Source organism: Crocodylus porosus, unplaced genomic scaffold (genome assembly GCF_001723895.1).
Source record: "Crocodylus porosus isolate Cpor-Errol unplaced genomic scaffold, CroPor_comp1, whole genome shotgun sequence".
Taxonomy (NCBI): domain Eukaryota; kingdom Metazoa; phylum Chordata; order Crocodylia; family Crocodylidae; genus Crocodylus; species Crocodylus porosus.
In genome coordinates, this window is record NW_017728908.1 from 37,639 (window position 1) to 54,988 (window position 17,350).

Here is a 17,350-nt window from a genome sequence, read left to right on the forward strand (position 1 = left end):
CGCCCCCTCGCTCACCCCCGCCGCCCCAGGAGCTGCTGATTCATTCACCCCGAGCTGGAATACAGCGTCTCGGCTCTGCCCCGCATGGAGCCAGGGCTTTTGTGAATGAGGTGGAGGCTGTCAGGACCCTCCATGCCCAGGTGGAGCAAGGGGCTGGAGGGTGGGAGCTGGGCTATGCAGTCCCCGGTTTAAGCACAGATGCACCCACAGCCACTCTCAATTGCACAGGTTTATTTACCAGTGCTTCCCCAGTCAAGGCTGAGCAGGGGATGGGCTGGCATCTTGGGTGACAGCCACTGGCTTGCGCCAAGGTGGCCCTGGCACGGAGCTAGCACAATCCCTGCAAGCCACTGCCTCTGGGTGAGGCAAGGACCTTGGGTGACCCCCGCGGCCCAGACTGGCCCCTCACTGGCTCCATGCCTGGAATGCCACCAAAGGCTCAGATGAACTGGCCCAACCACCTGCAGCCCTCAGCCCCCTCCGGTTCCTGGCCCTCGGTCACCTCCTGAAGCTCAAAGTCGGAGGGTCCCATGTCCCTTGAGCCTGGCGTGGCCTGTGTGGGCTAGCCAGGCCTTTGTAAGGCACCAAGCATAGCCAGCATCCACCCTGGCACATGCCCAGCGGGGGCTCTCTTAGCATTTCCCAGTCACCCACTCCTGGCGTCACCGAGCAGCTCTGGGGCCTGTCTGCCCCAGAGCTTGCTCAGCTGTCCGCAGCCCCATCTCTGCCACTGGCCACGGCGTGGTGGTGCTGGCCAGTCCTTCTTACCAGGCCAGTAGCCACAATAAAAGCAAAGTTGGGTTTCCCCCTTTTCTTTCCTCCCGTGCGGCTCTATCACAGCCTCTGGCATCAGCAGGGCGCAGATGTCGTCCTAGCACCACCCCTCGTCCCGGAGCCACTACCACCCTCTCCCAGCTGCCCATCCTTTCCCCAAGCATGGGACTGGCACTAAAATTTCCTCCCTAGACTGGTAACATCCAGCAGAGACGGGCAAACCAGGCAAGGGTGGATCCCTCTCCATTTGGGTGACTGATTCCTCCTTCCCTTCCCACAGCTCAAGATCCACGTGGCTGCAGCAGGGCCTAGACCTGGCTTGGACTCAGGGCTGGGGCATTTTGTCAGATTGTGTGCGATGGCCAAGGGGTCTGCATTGGGATGGGGAGGGGGATACAGCCTCATGCCACGCTGAGCCCCCCTTGCCTGGAGCTGGTTGTCAGGATGTCCTTGAGCAGGAGATGTGAATCTAGAGCTAGCTCCTGACAGCAGCGGTTCCTCTCCTCGCAGTTCGGGTGATGGGGGAGTCGGGAGGACATGACTGTCTTCCGCAACAAGGGGCAGAACTGGGTGTTGAGCCTCCAGGCCCTGGTGCCCACAGCCTAGAGACGGGGTAGCCAGCTGGGGGTGAGGGACCCCCGGCTTGCCCAGAGCAGGATGATGGAGCCCCTGTCTAGCCAGGAACATGGATGTGGGGGTTGCATATGTATGCGTACGTGGTCTCGATCACTGCTTTTGCCCCCATGGTGAGGGCAGGGGTTGCAAGGGCACTCAGAGGTCCCTGGGTTGTCCTGTTTCAGCCCTGCCACCAGCTCTTTGGTCTTGGAGGGGCCCCAGCCTCGTACCAGGAGCCAGCTGCTTCGAGGCATTGAGGACCAGGGGCACCGCTGCGTGATGCCCCTGACACCCCATGCCCCGTCCCCGCAGGCGCCCATCACCGCGCCACGCTGTGCCCGCCATGTCGAGCAGCTCCACAACGCCAGAGAACCTGGAGATCATGAAGGAGGCGGAGAAGCGGCTGGGGGACGAGCCGACACACAAGGCCAAGTTCGCAATGCGGTCGCCAAGCAAGGAGGAGGCAGACAAGGACGGGGAGGAGGCCAGCATGCGGCAGGAAGCTCAGGTGGGCCTGGTGGGGCAGGGCCAGTGCAGCATCCCCTACTTGGGTCTCATGTCTGGGACTGAGCCTACCCCCAGTCACGCTGAGGAGACTACGACTGGCTTTGCGGGTTGAGGGCAGGTTCAGGAAGGGGTCTCAAGACCTCGACAGCAGGGCCCACGCTGGGCTTGTCACTTGTGGCTAGAGAACAAGCCCTGTGGGGAGGCAGAGCTTATATGTGTCTGGTCCATGCCTTCCTCTGAGTGCCAGGGCCTGGCGGGGTGGAAAGCCAGGCCAATGTGGGGCCAGGCTGTTCCAGACCTACTCGTTTTGCTGCTGCCTGGGCAGCTTCAGACATCCTGCTACCCACCCACTCAGCTCCCTTCCCTTACTGTTTCCACAGAGGCGACCGTCAAACCATGGGCACAACAGGAAACGAGCCAAGGTACGAGGTCCTGGTGTTAAGTGCCTGAGACATCTGGCATCCAACTATGGGGTGTGGGGGGCAAGGGGGCAATGTCACAGCTCACCCCTCTCCCCCCCCAGGTTTTTGCATGACTGGGTGATGCTTCACCTCTGCTGCTACCCATGTCATGGCTCCAACCCAGCCCAGGGGCACTGGGGGTTTTTATGCCCCTTTCCCCCCTCTCTTTTTGGAGGCCATCCTGGTGTGGCCCAGCTGGCCCGAGGATAGGGCCAGGCAGGGGCGGGCTGGCTGGGCCCTGCAGGCTCCATGTGGCGAGGAGGTGGTCGGGGGGCTGCAGACAAGCCTATGAGGGGCCATGGTTCAGTAGGTTGGAGGTGTTCCCTGTGCACCCCCCAACGCTGGCCATTCTCCTGGTCTCTTCCAGTCCAACTCAAAGCTGAAGCTGGTGCGGAGCCTGGCCGTGTGTGAGGAGTCCGCCAGCCCCTTCACGGATGGGCCGCTGGAGCCCCAGGTAAGCCTGAGCGCCAGGGTTGGGGGCAGAGATGTGGCAGCTCCCAGCAGGGCCCCTCCCAGCCATAGCCAATGGCTGTTGGCATCCATGTTCATCACCCACAGTGCACCAGGCAGCCATGGCCATGGCATAGGCACAAAGGAGACTTCTGGCCCTGGCCATGGGGGACATTGTAGGCCCTCTTGCACTGCCTGAAAGCCCCTGCCCTGTGGCCCAGAAGCAGGGGGCCTTGGCTGTGTGGGGCCTTGGCGGCATAGGCCCTGGCTCCTGGCCTCCCACGGGGTGGAAGGGGGGAGCTCACTCTGTTGCCTGGGTAGAGACATCCCCTCCTCCCTCCACATCCTGCCCCAGCCTCAGAAAGCCCCACTTCAATGGAAGCCAGGTCATTACCCCCACTCCAACAAGCCCCAGGCTGTGTGTGGAGCCCATGGCTCAGCCAAGCACCTGTGCCCCCTGCCCTCCCGCAGGACATCATCCAGCTCCATGTCAGTTGCCCCTCAGACAAGGAGGAGGAGAAGTCGGCAAAGGATGGAGCCGAGAAGGAGGAAAAGGGCAAGGAGAAGGCGCCACGCAAGATGCTCTCACGAGGTCAGCAAGGCCCCAGGGGCTGGGGGTGTGTACAAAGGCGTGGCATGTTTGAGTGGCTCATTGAATGGGAGTCCCCTCCCTCTCCTGGCTCTGCCAAGCTCCCACTGGGCCCAGCACCCACCCCCAGGTGGCCCAGGGTTGGGCAGGGTCTCTTCCCCCAGTTCACAGTTAGGGAAACTGAGGTACAGAGCCAACAAGCAGCTGGCTGAGACTTCACCAGGGCAGAGCTGGGTGCTGAACCCAGGCGTCCAGGACCCCAGGCAGTACCCAGCCATTTATGGGACATGGGCACCACCCCCACACGCAGGACTCACCTGCTCTTCATGCTCTTCTCCTTGCCCTCACCCCATCCCACTCTCGTTCCTTCAGACTCCAGCCAAGAATACACGGACTCCACTGGCATCGACCTGCATGAATTCCTAGTAAATACACTGAAAAAAAACCCAAGGTTGGTATGTGGGGGGGCAGAACTTGGGGGTGAGCATGGATGACAGGGAGCCTGGGAGCAGGCACCTGGCTTGGGTTGGCATGAGATCTAGGGCACAGAAGAACAACCTGCCTGGCCCCTGCTGGGGTTGGGGGTTATCCCCTATGCTTGGGGTAGAACCGGCCTCCCTCCCTGCCCCCAGAACCCAGGCAGCTGGGCTGGGAAGCCGAGAGTCACTAGCAGGGAGATGGATGTGCTCCTGTCACAGCCTCTGTGCCTGGAGCAGAGGGAGCTGCTGCTTTCTGGGGCTGGGGACGAGCTGGGGGCTGGGGTGGGGCTGGTGTCAGCTGCATTTCCTTGTTCTTGAGTGTGATTTCCAACCCCCCCACCTCTGGGCAGAGATCGAATGATGCTGCTAAAGTTAGAACAGGAAATCCTGGAGTTCATTAGCGATAACAAGTAAGTGGTTGCAGAGTTTGTACCTGGGGGGGTGGACTGGGGGGTATCCACATCTGAGCGGGGGTGGGGCTGTGCCTCTGGCCCCCTCCCTCAGTGGCCAAGCCCCACAGAGGTGTCTGGGGTCCTGCAGTGAGGGGACTCTAACCACAGGCCCAAGCCCCCATCTGGCACCCAGCGCAGCCTCTAGGCCTGGGGAAGGAGGTGCAGCTGGGAATGTCCTTCACCTCCCGGCTCAGGGCTGGGCTGACTGACAGCTGTCCCTGTTCTCCCCACACGAGATGAGTTGGGGGTCAGCTCAGTTCCCAGCACCCATGTGGACACACCGGAGCCAGCCCCGGAGCCATGAGGGCAGGCAGGGGTTGGGGCACAGAGGGCATCAGGCCCCGGGCGGCCCCAGTATGCATGTGGGGGTCAGTCTTAGGCTGGGCTGGGGTGAGCTGCAGCAGGTCCGAGCCTGACTGAACCCCACCCCCATCCTTCCCAGCAATCAGTTCAAGAAGTTCCCTCAGATGACCTCGTACCACCGCATGCTGCTACACCGCGTTGCTGCCTACTTCGGCATGGACCACAACGTGGACCAGACCGGCAAGGCCGTCATCATCAACAAAACCGGCAACACCCGCATGTGAGCGCCCCACGAGAACCCAGGAAACCAACCCTCTCCCACGCTCCCAGCCCAGACCTGACCAGCCCTAGCTTTGTGCCCAGCCTCTGCAGTGGGGGGAGCTAGAAAAGTGCCCCCGAATCCATGCACAGATCTGCCCACCTCTTTTTACCACTGACCCCCCCTGACCTCTCTGTTCTATCGTGGGGATGGGGAGTGTCCCACTGATGAGGCTCCTTCTCCCCACAGCCCGGAGCAGCGCTTCTCAGAGCACATCAAGGATGAGAAGAGCGCAGAGTTCCCTCAGCGCTTCATCCTCAAACGGGATGACGCCAGCATGGACCGGGATGAAAACCAGGTGGGAAGTTGAGGGTGGACCACTGGGGTGGATGGGGTGCAGATGCCCCAGAGGAGGGGTGGGGGTGGCCATCTGTCCATGTTCAGCTCCATGCATGGCCACCTGATGCTGTGTGCCCAGCTCATGTCTTGGGGTCCTTCCCAATGGGCGACCTCAGCCATCAGAGGCACCCCCCCCGGGTCCCTGCATGCCAGCCCTTCCCATCACACCTGTCCTGTGTGGATATGTCTGTCTCTTTGCTTGTGTATCCGTGTGTGTGTGTGTGTGCACATCCATGTGGGCCTGTGTCCATATGTCCATGTCCGTGTGCAAGTGGCCCTGCACACCAGGGAGCTTTAAGGGTCAACTCCCCCCCTACCCCCCAGATGCGGCTCCCATTGCAGGACGGGCGGCGAAGCAAGTCCATCGAGGAGCGTGAGGAGGAGTACCAGCGCGTCCGCGAGCGCATCTTCGCCCGCGAGGTGAGTCCCACTGCCTCTGCAGAGCACCAGACCCAGATGGAAGACGCCGCATGGATGAGCAGTTAGAGCCGCGGGAGGGGTCTCTAGGACTCCTGGGTTCTGCTCCCCACTCCAGCCACCCCCACACAAAATTAGGGGCTGAACTCAAAGATCTTCCGAGGTCCCTTCCAGCCCTAATGTCTATGAAAATAGCTGCAGGTCCCCCCCGCCCCTCTGAGTGTGTGGAGCAGAAGGGGGTGGGGGGTGTCCTGATGCCCCAGAGTGGGGCTGGGTGCTGCGGGGCACCTCAGCCCCTGATTTACGCGCCCTTCTCTCCCCTCACAGCAGACAGGCCAGAACGGCTACCTGACCGACAGCAGGTGAGTTCTGGCGCTGCCTCCCCCACTGCCCTGCAGCCGCCCCCCGCGCCCCATAACGACGCTTCTCTCTGCTGTTAACCCACAGACTCGCCCAAGACGCCTTGTCCTGTAGCTCGCACAAAAGGCGCCAGATCTTTAGGTACCTGTGTGTGCCCCCCCCATGCTGCCCCCCACCACCCCCGCATGGCTTCTGCTTTCTCCGTCCTCCAGTCGCTTTGGCAGTTCCCTCCGCCCCATCCGGTGGCCCCATGGCCCCATCTCCCTCAGCACGGCTTCTCCAGCCCCCATGAGCCCTTCTCCTCCAGACGGACCAGGGACTCCGCTCCGTCTTTCCTCTGCTTTCTGCCCCAGTCGCTTCCCAGCCGGTGAGAGGTGCCGGCTGGGGATGGATGTTCTATTCAGCTGGGATGTGCTGCTCCAGAGTTATTCCACTGTGACTCCTGTCTATCCCAGGTTAAACCCCTGCCACTTCAAAGCCACTGGGTTTTAGTTCCTCTTCTTGTGGCAGAAGAGCAGACAGGCGCACCCCTTAGATTAGAATGGGGTATATCTGTATACATGGTATTGGGGTAACAGCTACATCCGTCCACAAGCCTGGGCCAGCACCAATTCTGATGCCCGCACTGGCCATCTAGCTCCATGCTGTGCAGGGGACCCATGAGCGGGGAGCTGATCTGACCCATGGCTACGGCCCCAAGCAGGGCCAGCTGCACCGTGGTTATCCCACAGCCAGTGCCTAGCTTGTGGCTCGAGGTCCTGGTGTTGTCCTTACAAAGCAGCCACAAGGCAGGGGACTTGGCCTGGGCTGACGGGCATTGGATTGAGGTGGGGGGACAGCAAAGTGTGTTTGGGCTCTTGGGAGCAGAGCTGAGGTCCCTCAGTCCCCAGATGTACAGCTGGGGGCCCTGTGACAGGACCCTGCTGTCCCAGGAAGCTGTGGTCATGGGGCACCAAGACTGGCAGGGCAGATGGCAGTGGCTGGTGGGTCCCAGAGCAGCCTTGCCATGTGCAGAGGAGGTCCAAGGTCTTGGCTACAGACAGCTTCTGCGCCCAGTACTTCCAGGACTCAAATGATTCTGGGGAAGAATGTCCCCTTTGGGGGGTAGAGCCACACCAGAGGGAGTTACCCCAGGGCAAATGTTCATCCAGGGGTAACCAGTCCCTTAAGGCCTATGGGTTCTTCCCCACAGCCCTGACCCCTAGGGACAAGGTGCCATCATAGCCGCTGGGGACTACTGCCCCAGGGTAGTGGCCATCCGTTCGTGCCCACCCGGGGGCAGGTGACGGGTTGCAGTTCTGGTGGGAGCTGTGCTGGGTCGGGGCTGGACATCCTGTCTCTGCAGCCGCAGAGCAGAAGGATGTCTGGCAGGATTGGGAGGTCATGGGCCCAAGAGCCCCTGGCCAGACACAGCTGGGGGAGCCCCAAGCCCCTTTACCTCCCCCACTCCCTGCCTGGTGCTCGCTCTGCTTGCCGGCTCCAGCACAGCCCCCGCTCTTGGCAGGGGAAACCGGGACGGGCTGCCCCGGCCCCCGGGCAGCCGGCAGAGCAGCACAGAGAGTGAGCTGAAGTCACTGGAGCCACGGCCTTGGAGCAGCACTGACTCAGATGGCTCAGCCCGGAGCCTGCGCCCGCCCGTCACCAAGGCCAGCAGCTTCAGCGGTATCTCCATCCTCACCCGCGGTGACAGCATCGGCAGCAACAAGGGCTCGGGGGCCAGCCGGGTGGCCAGGCCAGGTACTGCAGGGTGGTGGTGGGGACTTGAACCTGTGCCCAGGTTGTCTGCGTGCTCCTTGCCCAGCCCCAGAGGGATCCCAGCCCCATCACAGCAGTCTGGCTGCATTCCCTGGCTATCGGGCAGGGAGCCGGTAATTAGCCCAGCTCATCATGGACTAATTACCTGTCTGGAAGTGCTCACCAGAGCCACTGGGCATGGGGCAGGCGGTACCAAAGGGATTTTAAGCACATGGGTGGGTGCAGTCTTGCCAAAGGCAGGACCTAGGGCTTGGGAGCTGCCTGGCAAGCCAATGCCCCACCCCTGGCCTGACCCAGGATGCCTGGGTCCCATCACCAGCTCTGCCACTGGTCTCTGGGGCCGAGTCACACTCTGCACCGCAGTTTCCCCGTGTATAAATGGGGGGACGAGAGATGAGTCTTGAGCTCTCACTGAGTTGTGGGAGCCTCACGGACGCCTCCCCTCTGCCCAGGTCTGATGCTAGCCACCCCAGAGCCTGGCAGCCCGGCAGCCACATCCCAGTCAGGGCGTGGGGGGCTCCTGCCCTGTTCTGCACAGCCCCAAGCACAGCCCCCGCCGCCCCCGCAGCCGCCTGCCCTGCCCCCCACACCTCAGCAGCCGCCAGCGATGAGCAACCACCTCCTGTCGCAGGTGAGTCACTCACTGGGGGTGGTGGATCGTGGGCCAGCTGAAGCCCTTGGCCTGGCAGGTGTGCCCCCCCACCCAGCCCCCGGGAGGTTGGGCTGCCCCTCTGGGGATCTCAGAGCGGGTTTGAGTGCCCCACTCCCTTTGGCTCAGTCATGCTCCTAACCCCCCTTGGCTTCCCTGCCACACTACTGCTTGCTACCTTGGGCCTTAACATGCTCTCTCTGCCCCTTCCCCATCCCCACTGCTCCTAAAAGGCTCCTGCCCCAGCCATCGGGGTATAGGCAGCCTGGGGCTCTTGCAGGGGGTACCAAGGCCTTCCCCCGCCCCCAGTTTGGGAGTGTGTGCATGGGTTCTCTTGGCAACAAGCCTCCCTCCCCAGCTTCCCCAAGCCCCCGGATCCTCCCCTGGCACCAGCTCTGCAACTAACCTTGTCCTTCCTTCTCTCTCCCCCACCCTCCTGGCTTTCCCCCCACTCCCCATCTCTCTGCCCCCCCGCTCTGCCGGACACAGCCTGTCCCAGCCCTGCAGCCTGTTCAGTACTCTCCAAGCTCCTGCCCCCAAGTCCTCCTGCCCGTGTCTCCGTCCCAGCAGTACAACATGGTACCAGCCCCGCTGCCTCTCGCCTCGCTCTGTCTGTGCTGCGTGAGCTTTGCCACCCTGGGGGCAGGGGACACCAGCCTGGCCGTGGAGTGGGGGGGCTGTGGCAGGAGCTCCGAGCCAGCCTCGGCCTGCGGTGATTGGGCCCCAGCGCTGGGGTCATTCAGGGGTCTGGGCCATGGCTCACCCAGCCCCAGGGTCTCTTGGTGGGGCGGGGGTGTCGAGGCAATGCAGGGCCCCCCCTCCAATGGGAGGAAGGGGCCTAGGGGCATCACGGCTTTGGATGCGTTTGTTCCCCCCAGCCACCAGCAGGTGGCACACTTGGCCACGTGGACATGCACCATGCTCTGCCCGCAGCCCCGGGCACCCTATGGGCGCAACTTTGCCCACCTGGGGCTGCTCTCCAGGAATAGGGCCAGGCCCAGGCTGGGAGATCCAGGGCACTGCCAGCCCCACCCTGAGCTGGGATGCCGGCTGCCCTGGCTCACCGGTCCCAGCCTGCTCCACTCCAGATGGGGACGAGGATGCTGGTGCTGAGGAGCCCCATGGCAGTGCCCTGCCCAAGAACAGCCCTGACCCGGGGGGGGCGGTGTCAGGGCACGGGGCATTGGGAGTTTCAGGCAGGAAGTGTCCAGAGCTAACATGCCCCCTTCTCCCCCCCCACAGGCTGAAGAGCTCAGCACCCCTTTCGGGCAGATCAGCCTCAGCCGCCAGGGCTCCACGGAGGCTCCAGACCCCTCCCCCAGTGCCCTCTTCCAGCCCCCGCTCCTCTCCCAGCCCCCGCAGCAGGCGGGCTTCATCATGGCCTCACCCGGGCAGCCTGGAGCCCCCTCCAGCTACTCCGCCTCAGGGCACACGGCCACCACCCAGCAGGTCCTGCAGCCCCAGGGCTACATCCAGCCGCCCCAGCAAGTGAGCTGGGGGTGTGGGGCGGGGGGAGGGGGCATGGGTGCAGCAGACTGGGAAGGTACCCACCACTGGCTTGGGGCTGCGACAAGGCAGGCCCAGGGGCACTTGGACATCACCTGGGGGCGGGAGCAGACAGATGGCGGCTTATCCCGGGGGAGCTCAGGGCTGCAACTGCAGTGTCCCACCAGCAGGTGTGTGTGTGTTGGGAGGTGGGGGGTGGAAGTTACCCAGGGGGGTTCAGACAGGCAAGTCTTCTTTGGGGGGAGAGGGGCTCCGTGCCACCCCACCAAGCCTAGTCCAACTTGTCCCCCTTTTCCTCCGCAGATTCAGGTCTCGTACTACCCTCCTGGGCAGTACCCCAGCTCCAGCCAGCAATACCGCACCCTGAGCCATCCTGTGGCATACAGCCCTCAGCGCAGCCAGCAGCTCCCCCAGCAGTCACAGCAGCCTGGTGAGGGGCAGGGGGGCTGGGGCAGCAGGGCAAAGGAGGTTGGAAAATGAACCAGATGTGGGTGGGTGGGCAGGCGAGGAAGGGGCTTAGCCTCTCTGGGGACCCCATGAGAGCTGTCCTCACCCAGCCACATGGCCTGTCTCCTGCTGCAGGGCTGCAGCCTGTGATGTCTAGCCAGCAGCAGCCATACCAGGGCGTGATGGGGGTGCAGCAGTCCCAGACCCCTGGCCTCCTTGGCAGCCAGCGCAGCAGCGTCGGGGGGCAGATGCAGGGGCTGATGGTCCAGTACACACCGCTGCCTTCCTACCAGGTAAGCTGCAGGACAGCTGCCTTGTCCCTTCTGACCCAGGGGTTTGAGCCCAGATGCCCACATTCTGTGTGAGCTGTCACCACCCAGAAAAGAGACCTGGGTGTCATGAACAGGTTTCCAAAACCATCAGCTCAGGACACAGCTGCTACCAAAAAGGCAAACTCCTTATAAGGTTAAGAAGGGAAAGTATCATAACACCCCTTTATACAGCCACACCTTGAATCCTGTGCCTGGTTCTGGTCCATGCACCCCGGAATGGATCTAGAACCAAAGAAGGGCACCAAGGATAATGCATGCTGTGGAGAAGCTTCCATATGAGGAGAGACTGAAGCCAGGCCTGGGCAGTGTAGAAAAGACACTGGAGGGCAGGGACAGGAGAAGGGTTTACAACCCACTGAATGGCAAAGAGAAAGTGCCTGAGGATTTATTCTTGATGGTCTCTCTCAATACAAGAACGAGGAGTCCCAACACAAGACCAGATCGTCAGTTGAGAATGGACACCAGGAAAGACTTTTCCCCCCAGGGTGGCATGAAGTGGGAGGGACTCATGGCCACCATGTGTGGTGGAAGCTGACAGCATAGCCAGGTTCACAAGGGACTGGACCTATTTTTGGAGGAAAGGGGCATTGGGAGCTATTGAGCATGGGGGAGAGGAGCACAGCATCTGCATCTGAGCATCCTGGCCCTTCAGTGCTGGGGGCTGCAAGGGGGAGAGGAGCAGGGAAAACTCTGCTCAGGCCCAGTCATTCTCCCTTCCAGCCTCCACTCTGCCTCTGTGTGACACTGGAGACTGGGCACAATGGACCTAGGGTCCCCCCCACCACCAATCCTCCCTTTCATCAGGGTGCTGGGTACTAATAGCCATTGTGGGTATCTATAGTCTGAACTCAGGCAGGTGAGGGGGCGGCTCTGGGCAAAGGGGTTCCCTGATACCCACCCCATCTGTCTTCACCCATGGGCATCCATGCCCCTGACTGTCCCCCTTGCACTGACACTGCCCACCTGTCCCCAGTGTCACGGCTGGGGTGTCATGTCCCCTGAGCCCCCCCCAGCCTGGGCTAACAGGGTGTCCACCCCCCACCAACAGGTGCCGGTGGGCTCAGAGGCACAGGGCGTGGTGCAGCAGCCGTTCCAGCAGCAGGTGCTGGTGCCTGCCAGCCAGTCGGTGCAGGGGGGGCTGCAGGCCGGGGGGCTGCCTGTCTACTACAGCGTCATCCCCACGGCCCAGCAGAACGGGACCAGGTATGGGACAGGCTGGCTGAGGCTGTGGTGGGCTTAATCAGCCAGTGTGGCCCTGCTGGGCTGGGAGGACCTGTGGGGGGGTCCTGCCTGTGACCAGGGGATCTGTGCAATGGGGACTCACACAGGAGCCCTTCAGCTCCCTCCCCAGAAGCAGCTGCATTCCTGTCTCAAGGGATGCGTGAACTGAAGGTGCTGTAGGTCCCTGTGGGGGGCGGGGAAGTTGACTGGTTTTGTTCCCTGCTCCATCACCGCCCACCCCCTTCCTTGCAGCTCGTCTGTTGGGTTCCTGCAGCCGCCCGGCTCCGATCAGTACCAGCTGCCCCAGTCCCCATCACCCTGCAGCCCACCGCAGATGCAGCAGCAGTATTCAGGTAGCGAGGCCCCCCCCCCCCCCCCAATTGCACCCCAGGGGCTCCCTCTGCTGGCTCTGTCTCAAGCAGGGGCCAGACGGTGATGCCCCCCGCAGCCGACCCATTGCCAGGCCACAGGGAGTTGGGGCCACGATGCGCCAGCCCCCGTCTCACCCCCCCATGTCCTCCCAGCAGCGGTGTCAGCGTCAGGGCCCGGCGTGGTCGTCATGCAGCTCAATGTGCCCAACGGCCCCCAGCCCCCCCAGAACCCGCCCGTGGTGCAGTGGAGTCACTGCAAGTACTACGGCCTGGATCAGCGGGCACAGAAGCCCGGCGAGCTGTACAGCCCCGACACCAGCGCTCAGGTACAAGGGGGGAGTGGGGGGGCTGGGCCCAACGTATCCTCTCTGTGGGAAGTGCTGGGCCCTGACCCATTGCCCCCCACCCCCCCAGGCCAGCACCCAGCTGAGCAGCCCCATCACATCCCCCACCCAGTCCCCGACGCCGTCGCCTGTCACCAGCCTCAGCAGCGTCTGCCCGGGGCTGAGCCCCCTCCCTGTCCTCGCCCAGTTCCCCCGGCCTGTGGGCCCAGCACAAGGTAGGGGCAGGGGCAGGGGCAGGAGCTGGCCCCAGTGCAGGCCCAGGGGCTCTGGCCAGGGCTCCAGGGGCTAGGAAGGAGCCCCTAGTCTGCAGGAGGCGGGGCTTGGAGCCCCATGGGCCAGGCCATTGGTCAGTCTCCGCAGATGGCAGTGTGGAACCCCATGGGGCAGGGGCATTGGCTGGTCAGTGCCAGGGGGCGGAGTCTGAAACTCCATGGGGTTTGGCCATTGGCTGTTCAGTGCCAAGGGGTGGAATCCGGAGCCCCATGGGGTGGGGCCATTGGCTGCTCTATGCCAATGGGTGGAGTCTCCAGCTCCATGGGGTGGGGCTGTTGGCTGGTCAGTATCAGGGGTGTGGAGTCTGGAGCCCCCTGGGGTGGGAAGCACAGGCTGTGCTTATGGGGGGGAGCTGGCAGGGACCCCCCCCAACCTCTGCTCCCACTGGGCAGGCGACGGGCGCTACTCGCTGCTGGGGCAGCCGCTGCAGTACAACCTGGCGCTGTGCCCCCCCCCGCTGCTGCACAGCCAACCCGGCTACACCTCGCACCAGGTACAGGCACCGGGCAGGGCAAGGGGTGGTTCCTGCCATGGGAGGGGACATCTTGAGGGATAGGGGGGAGCTTGGGGTCACCACTGCCCCCTCAGTAGCCCCAAGGAAGGGGGGCCAGAGCCCTGCCATCCCCGCTGGTGCGGGGGGAGGAGGGGCGGGGCCCTGCCACCCTGGCTGGCATGGGAGTGGGGGTGGTTGACAAGGGAGTAGGGGGCAGCATCTTAGGGAACACCTCTTTTAACTCTTGAAGAGCCAGACAGGAATGAAGCACGGGAACAGGTGCAAGAGGCAGGCCCTCAAGTCCGCATCCACTGACCTTGGGACCAGCGACGTAGGCAAGTGACACCCCCCCCCCCCCCCGGGTGCATCCGGGAGGGGCACGGGATGTAGAGGCTGTAGCCTGGACTCCTTTTCCCTTCATGCCCAGCTGGGGCATCTTGGCCAGTGCCTCTTCTGCTCTGTGCCTCAGTTTCCCTGCCCACAAAGCTGCTCACGGGGCAGCTCCTGCCACAGCTGAACCCTAATGCATGGGCAGGGAATGCCCCCCCCACCTTCCCCTGCCTTCCTTGCTTCCAGCTTTGTGGGGGGCAGGGGATGGTCAGGGGCTGGGAGCCAGGCTGCCTGTGTTCTCTCCTGGCTAGCTCCACCGTAAGAGCTGGCTCAGTGCTTGCTATTGGGACCCTCCATGACACCCCCGTCCTGCAGGACAGCTGCGGGCCACGTTGCAGCGCCACCATGGAGCCTTTTGCTCTCTCCACCCCCTGCTCCCCATCCCCCACCATGAAACTGGAGCCAGGAGGGGGCGTTTGCTGCACCCAGGTTAATATTAGCAAGGAATTCAGCCAGCCGGGTTCAGGGGCAGCTGGGGCCTTCCTGCCAGGCAGGGCCATGGATGAGGGTGGCTGGCACGGGCACTGCTGGGACCTGTCCCCAGCTGCAGCCATCACAAAATCACCGCTGTGCCCAGGCCTCAGCTACTGCACTGGGGCCAAACCCAGGCATCTGGACTGCTAGATCCCTTCAGGGCTGGGGAGGGGCCCCCCCCCGTGGCTCCCCTGGCTGACACCCGTATCCCCACAGTGCCGGGCCGTGTGCTGGAGGTGACAGACCTGCCCGAGGGCATCACACGCAGCGAGGCCGACAAGCTCTTCACGCAGCTGGCTATGGCAGGCGCCAAGATCCAGTGGCTGAAGGAGACGCGGGGCCGGCGTGGGGCAGGCACGGGGGCTGGGGATGGGTGCGCGGGGCCCGAGAACGGGCGGCACCCCGACCTGGCGGCACTGTACACGGTGGTGGCCGTGTTCCCCAGCCCCCTGGCCGCCCAGAACGCCTCGCTGCGCCTCAACACGCCGCTCAGCCGCTTCCGCCTGCGCGGCACCAAGCGCCACTACGACCTGCGCGTGCTGGAGCGCGCCAGCTCCCAGTAGGGCCCCCGCCGGGCTGGGGGCTGTGCTGGACTTCTGGCCCCTGGAGCCTCCCCGCGCGCCTCTGCTTTCGTTCACCCTGTTTCTTTCTGGAGATATTTATATGGACGCGATGAAGAGGAGACAGTGATTTGTTCCTACAGCTGCCCTTTGATTTTGGAGTGAGAGGTCCTCGCCCGGACCCCCATAACCCCCCCAGCCTGGCCTGGCCTGGATCCCCTCTGCCCTGGACCCCACCACAGATCCCTTGCCCTAGCCTGGACCCCCCACAGACCGCACCCCCCCGGCCTGGCCTGGAACCCCCCTGGCCTGGCTTGGTCTGGACCTCCCCACATAGATCTAGCCTGGCCTCGCCTGGGACCCTTGCCTCCAAAAACCCAATGGCCTGGCCTCGACCCCCATAAATACCTCAGCTTATACCTCCCAGACCTCACCCCCAGCCTTGGTGTGACACCCCACACACAATCCCCTGGCCTGGCCTGGCCTGACCCCCATCCCACAGACCCTGTCCAGGCTGGACACCCCCCTGCCACACACACACACAGCTGTGACCCCCCACACCCAGGCTCAGTTTGGACACACATCCCACCTGGACCTGTCCTGTCCGTGCAGCCACCAGGCCGTAGCCAGGACCCCAGCCCCTCACCTTTCTTCTGAGCCCCTGTCACAGCCAGGCCTTGATCCTACAACCCTGGTCCAGACACTCCCCTGAGCCCCCAGACTCTCCCAGCCTGGCCAGGACTCTCCACCCCAGCCCAGACACCCGCCCCCCCCACAACCACCCCTGGGCTGGCCCTGATGCCCCCAGCCCCGTGTCCGTTGCTCTGTCGGGCGCCGCGTGGCCGCGCTGGGTTGGTGACTGTACATTTTATTTAATGGGTTTATTATTATTATTGGGGGGGTGGGGGGATTTTTTGATTTTTAAATATAAAAAGAAAAAAAATCGTCTGTCACCAAAGGCGGTCTCCGAGTCTGACCCCTAGCCTTTGGCCCCATCTGCGAGGGCATGGTTACACTGTGGGGGTGGAGAGGAGAACTGGGTTTGACACCCTGCCCCCCCTCCATGCGAGGAGGGCAAGGGGGTGTGACCCCCTGCCCATGGGGTTATTACCTCATGACCCCCCCCAGGATGATATGTCCCAGCATGGGGCAGCCCCCCAGACTGTTCCCTGGCCCCCCTGGGCGTGGCTGGCCCCCGCCCAGCTCGGATTTCACTGTCAGCCGGGTGCAGCTGTCTTGGCCCGTCTGTGGGCACCGCCTGGAGCTGGAGTGAGAGGCCCCGGCCCAGCCCGGCCACAGTGTGAGTGCCCCCCGCACCCCAGAGCCCCTGCACCCCTCCCCGCCACCCCCTCGGCCTTACAAGAGCTGTGGGGATCTGCTGTCCGTCCCTGGGGGTGGGAGAGACCCATGGGGGGGGCCAGCTCTGGTGCTTTCGGTGTAGGAGCATCTGGGGGAGCTGGTGGGGAGACCCAGAGGTGGGCACATTGCGGGGTGGGGGGGAGCGACACTATCCCCCAGAGGGGTGAGCCCCTGCAACCCTGGCAGTACCCTTCACTCCTGACCCGCAGCCCCCTGCCGCCCCCCCCAGCCCTGCCCATGCCCTGCACTTCTGACCCTCAGCCCCCAAACAGTGGGACTGGGGGGCCAGGTAGATCTTGGGAGTGGGGGGCACAGGAGCAAGGGAGCCAGAGTCGTGACCCCTACCCTGCCTTGGCAGTATGACGGAGAAGGAGGCGCTGGAGCCACCAGCCTCCCCGGGAGAGACAGGCGAGGGCCAGGTACGTTCTGGGGCAAGGGGTCCTGGGCAGCCCTGGTGGGGCAGGGCCTTGCCACTGCCCCACAACTCGAAGGACCCTGGGGGCATTATCTGTGTCTTCCTAGCAGCCAGCATCTCCCCAGGGGCCGAGTGGGCCGGAGGGCTCGGAGCCCAGACGCCTGGGTTGTATCCCAGGCCTGGAAGAGGGGGGAGCACCTGGTGCTTTAGGGCAGTGGGAGCCGGGGCCCGGATGCCTGGTTTCCATCCCCAGCTGGGGAGGGGGTGTGGGGTCTCCTGGGTGAAGATGGGGCAGGGCTGCAGCCAGGACACCTGGGTTCCTCCCCTGCCTCTGTCCCTGCCGCACGGCCCAGGACACATCCTCTGTGCCTCAGTTCCCCTGCTGAGCCCCATCTCCCCCAGATCCAGCGGCTCCGGCACCTCTTCCAGCGCAAGGCCCCGGAGCCGCCGCCTGAGACGCCCGAGCCGCAGCCCGAGAACGAGGCCCTGGTGAGCCCCTCGGGGGGGCCCCTCTACTACATCTACGAGGAGGAGGAAGAGGAGGAGGAGGAGCCCGAGCCGCCCCCGGAGCTACCACCACCCATCAATGACAAGCCCCACAAGTTCAAGGAGCATTACTTCAAGAAGCCCAAGTTCTGCGACGTCTGTGCCCGCATGATTGTCTGTGAGTGGGGACCTCCTTCCCCTACCCACAAT

The 17,350-nt window shown here is 63.6% G+C and overlaps 2 protein-coding genes across 13 annotated transcripts in view; both read left to right on the forward strand.

Moving 5' to 3' along the window:
* The first annotated feature begins 1,630 nt into the window (after nucleotides 1-1,630).
* On the forward strand, nucleotides 1,631-15,799 carry R3HDM2 (R3H domain containing 2). Of its 12 annotated transcripts, none has more exons than XM_019531663.1 (24): nucleotides 1,631-1,897; nucleotides 2,277-2,318; nucleotides 2,725-2,811; nucleotides 3,279-3,399; nucleotides 3,769-3,847; nucleotides 4,226-4,285; nucleotides 4,770-4,910; nucleotides 5,139-5,247; nucleotides 5,613-5,708; nucleotides 6,033-6,067; nucleotides 6,153-6,206; nucleotides 7,570-7,802; nucleotides 8,273-8,451; nucleotides 8,959-9,048; nucleotides 9,712-9,957; nucleotides 10,279-10,405; nucleotides 10,558-10,715; nucleotides 11,803-11,957; nucleotides 12,228-12,328; nucleotides 12,500-12,672; nucleotides 12,803-12,905; nucleotides 13,356-13,456; nucleotides 13,707-13,791; nucleotides 14,537-15,799. In XM_019531663.1, the coding sequence occupies exons 1-24, from the start codon at nucleotides 1,685-1,687 to the stop codon at nucleotides 14,881-14,883; spliced, it is 3,135 nt and encodes a 1,044-aa protein (XP_019387208.1). In that variant the 5' UTR covers nucleotides 1,631-1,684; the 3' UTR covers nucleotides 14,884-15,799. The 12 variants fall into 12 exon arrangements, with proteins under 12 accessions (XP_019387208.1, XP_019387207.1, XP_019387203.1 ...); XM_019531662.1 differs by having other exon boundaries at nucleotides 1,633-1,897; nucleotides 9,712-9,918; nucleotides 12,761-12,905; nucleotides 14,537-15,798; XM_019531658.1 differs by having other exon boundaries at nucleotides 1,634-1,897; nucleotides 12,761-12,905; nucleotides 14,537-15,798.
* Nucleotides 15,800-16,542: 743 nt separating this feature from the next.
* Nucleotides 16,543-17,350, forward strand: part of STAC3 (SH3 and cysteine rich domain 3) — a 4,458-nt gene continuing 3,650 nt past the window's right edge. The window contains exons 1-2 of the mRNA XM_019531671.1: nucleotides 16,543-16,658; nucleotides 17,057-17,318. Of these exons, the coding sequence (XP_019387216.1) occupies nucleotides 16,599-16,658; nucleotides 17,057-17,318 (322 nt within the window). The 5' untranslated portion in view covers nucleotides 16,543-16,598. The remainder of the gene's footprint in view (nucleotides 16,659-17,056; nucleotides 17,319-17,350) is intronic.

Coding starts and splice junctions, on each gene's coding strand:
- R3HDM2 (XM_019531658.1), top strand. CDS start 1,685: ATGCCCCGTCCCCGCAGGCGCCCATCACCGCGCCACGCTGTGCCCGCC. Junction 9,958..10,278: donor ACATCCAGCCGCCCCAGCAA/GTGAGCTGGGGG, acceptor TTTCCTCCGCAG/ATTCAGGTCTCGTACTACCC. Junction 10,716..11,802: donor CACCGCTGCCTTCCTACCAG/GTAAGCTGCAGG, acceptor CCCCACCAACAG/GTGCCGGTGGGCTCAGAGGC.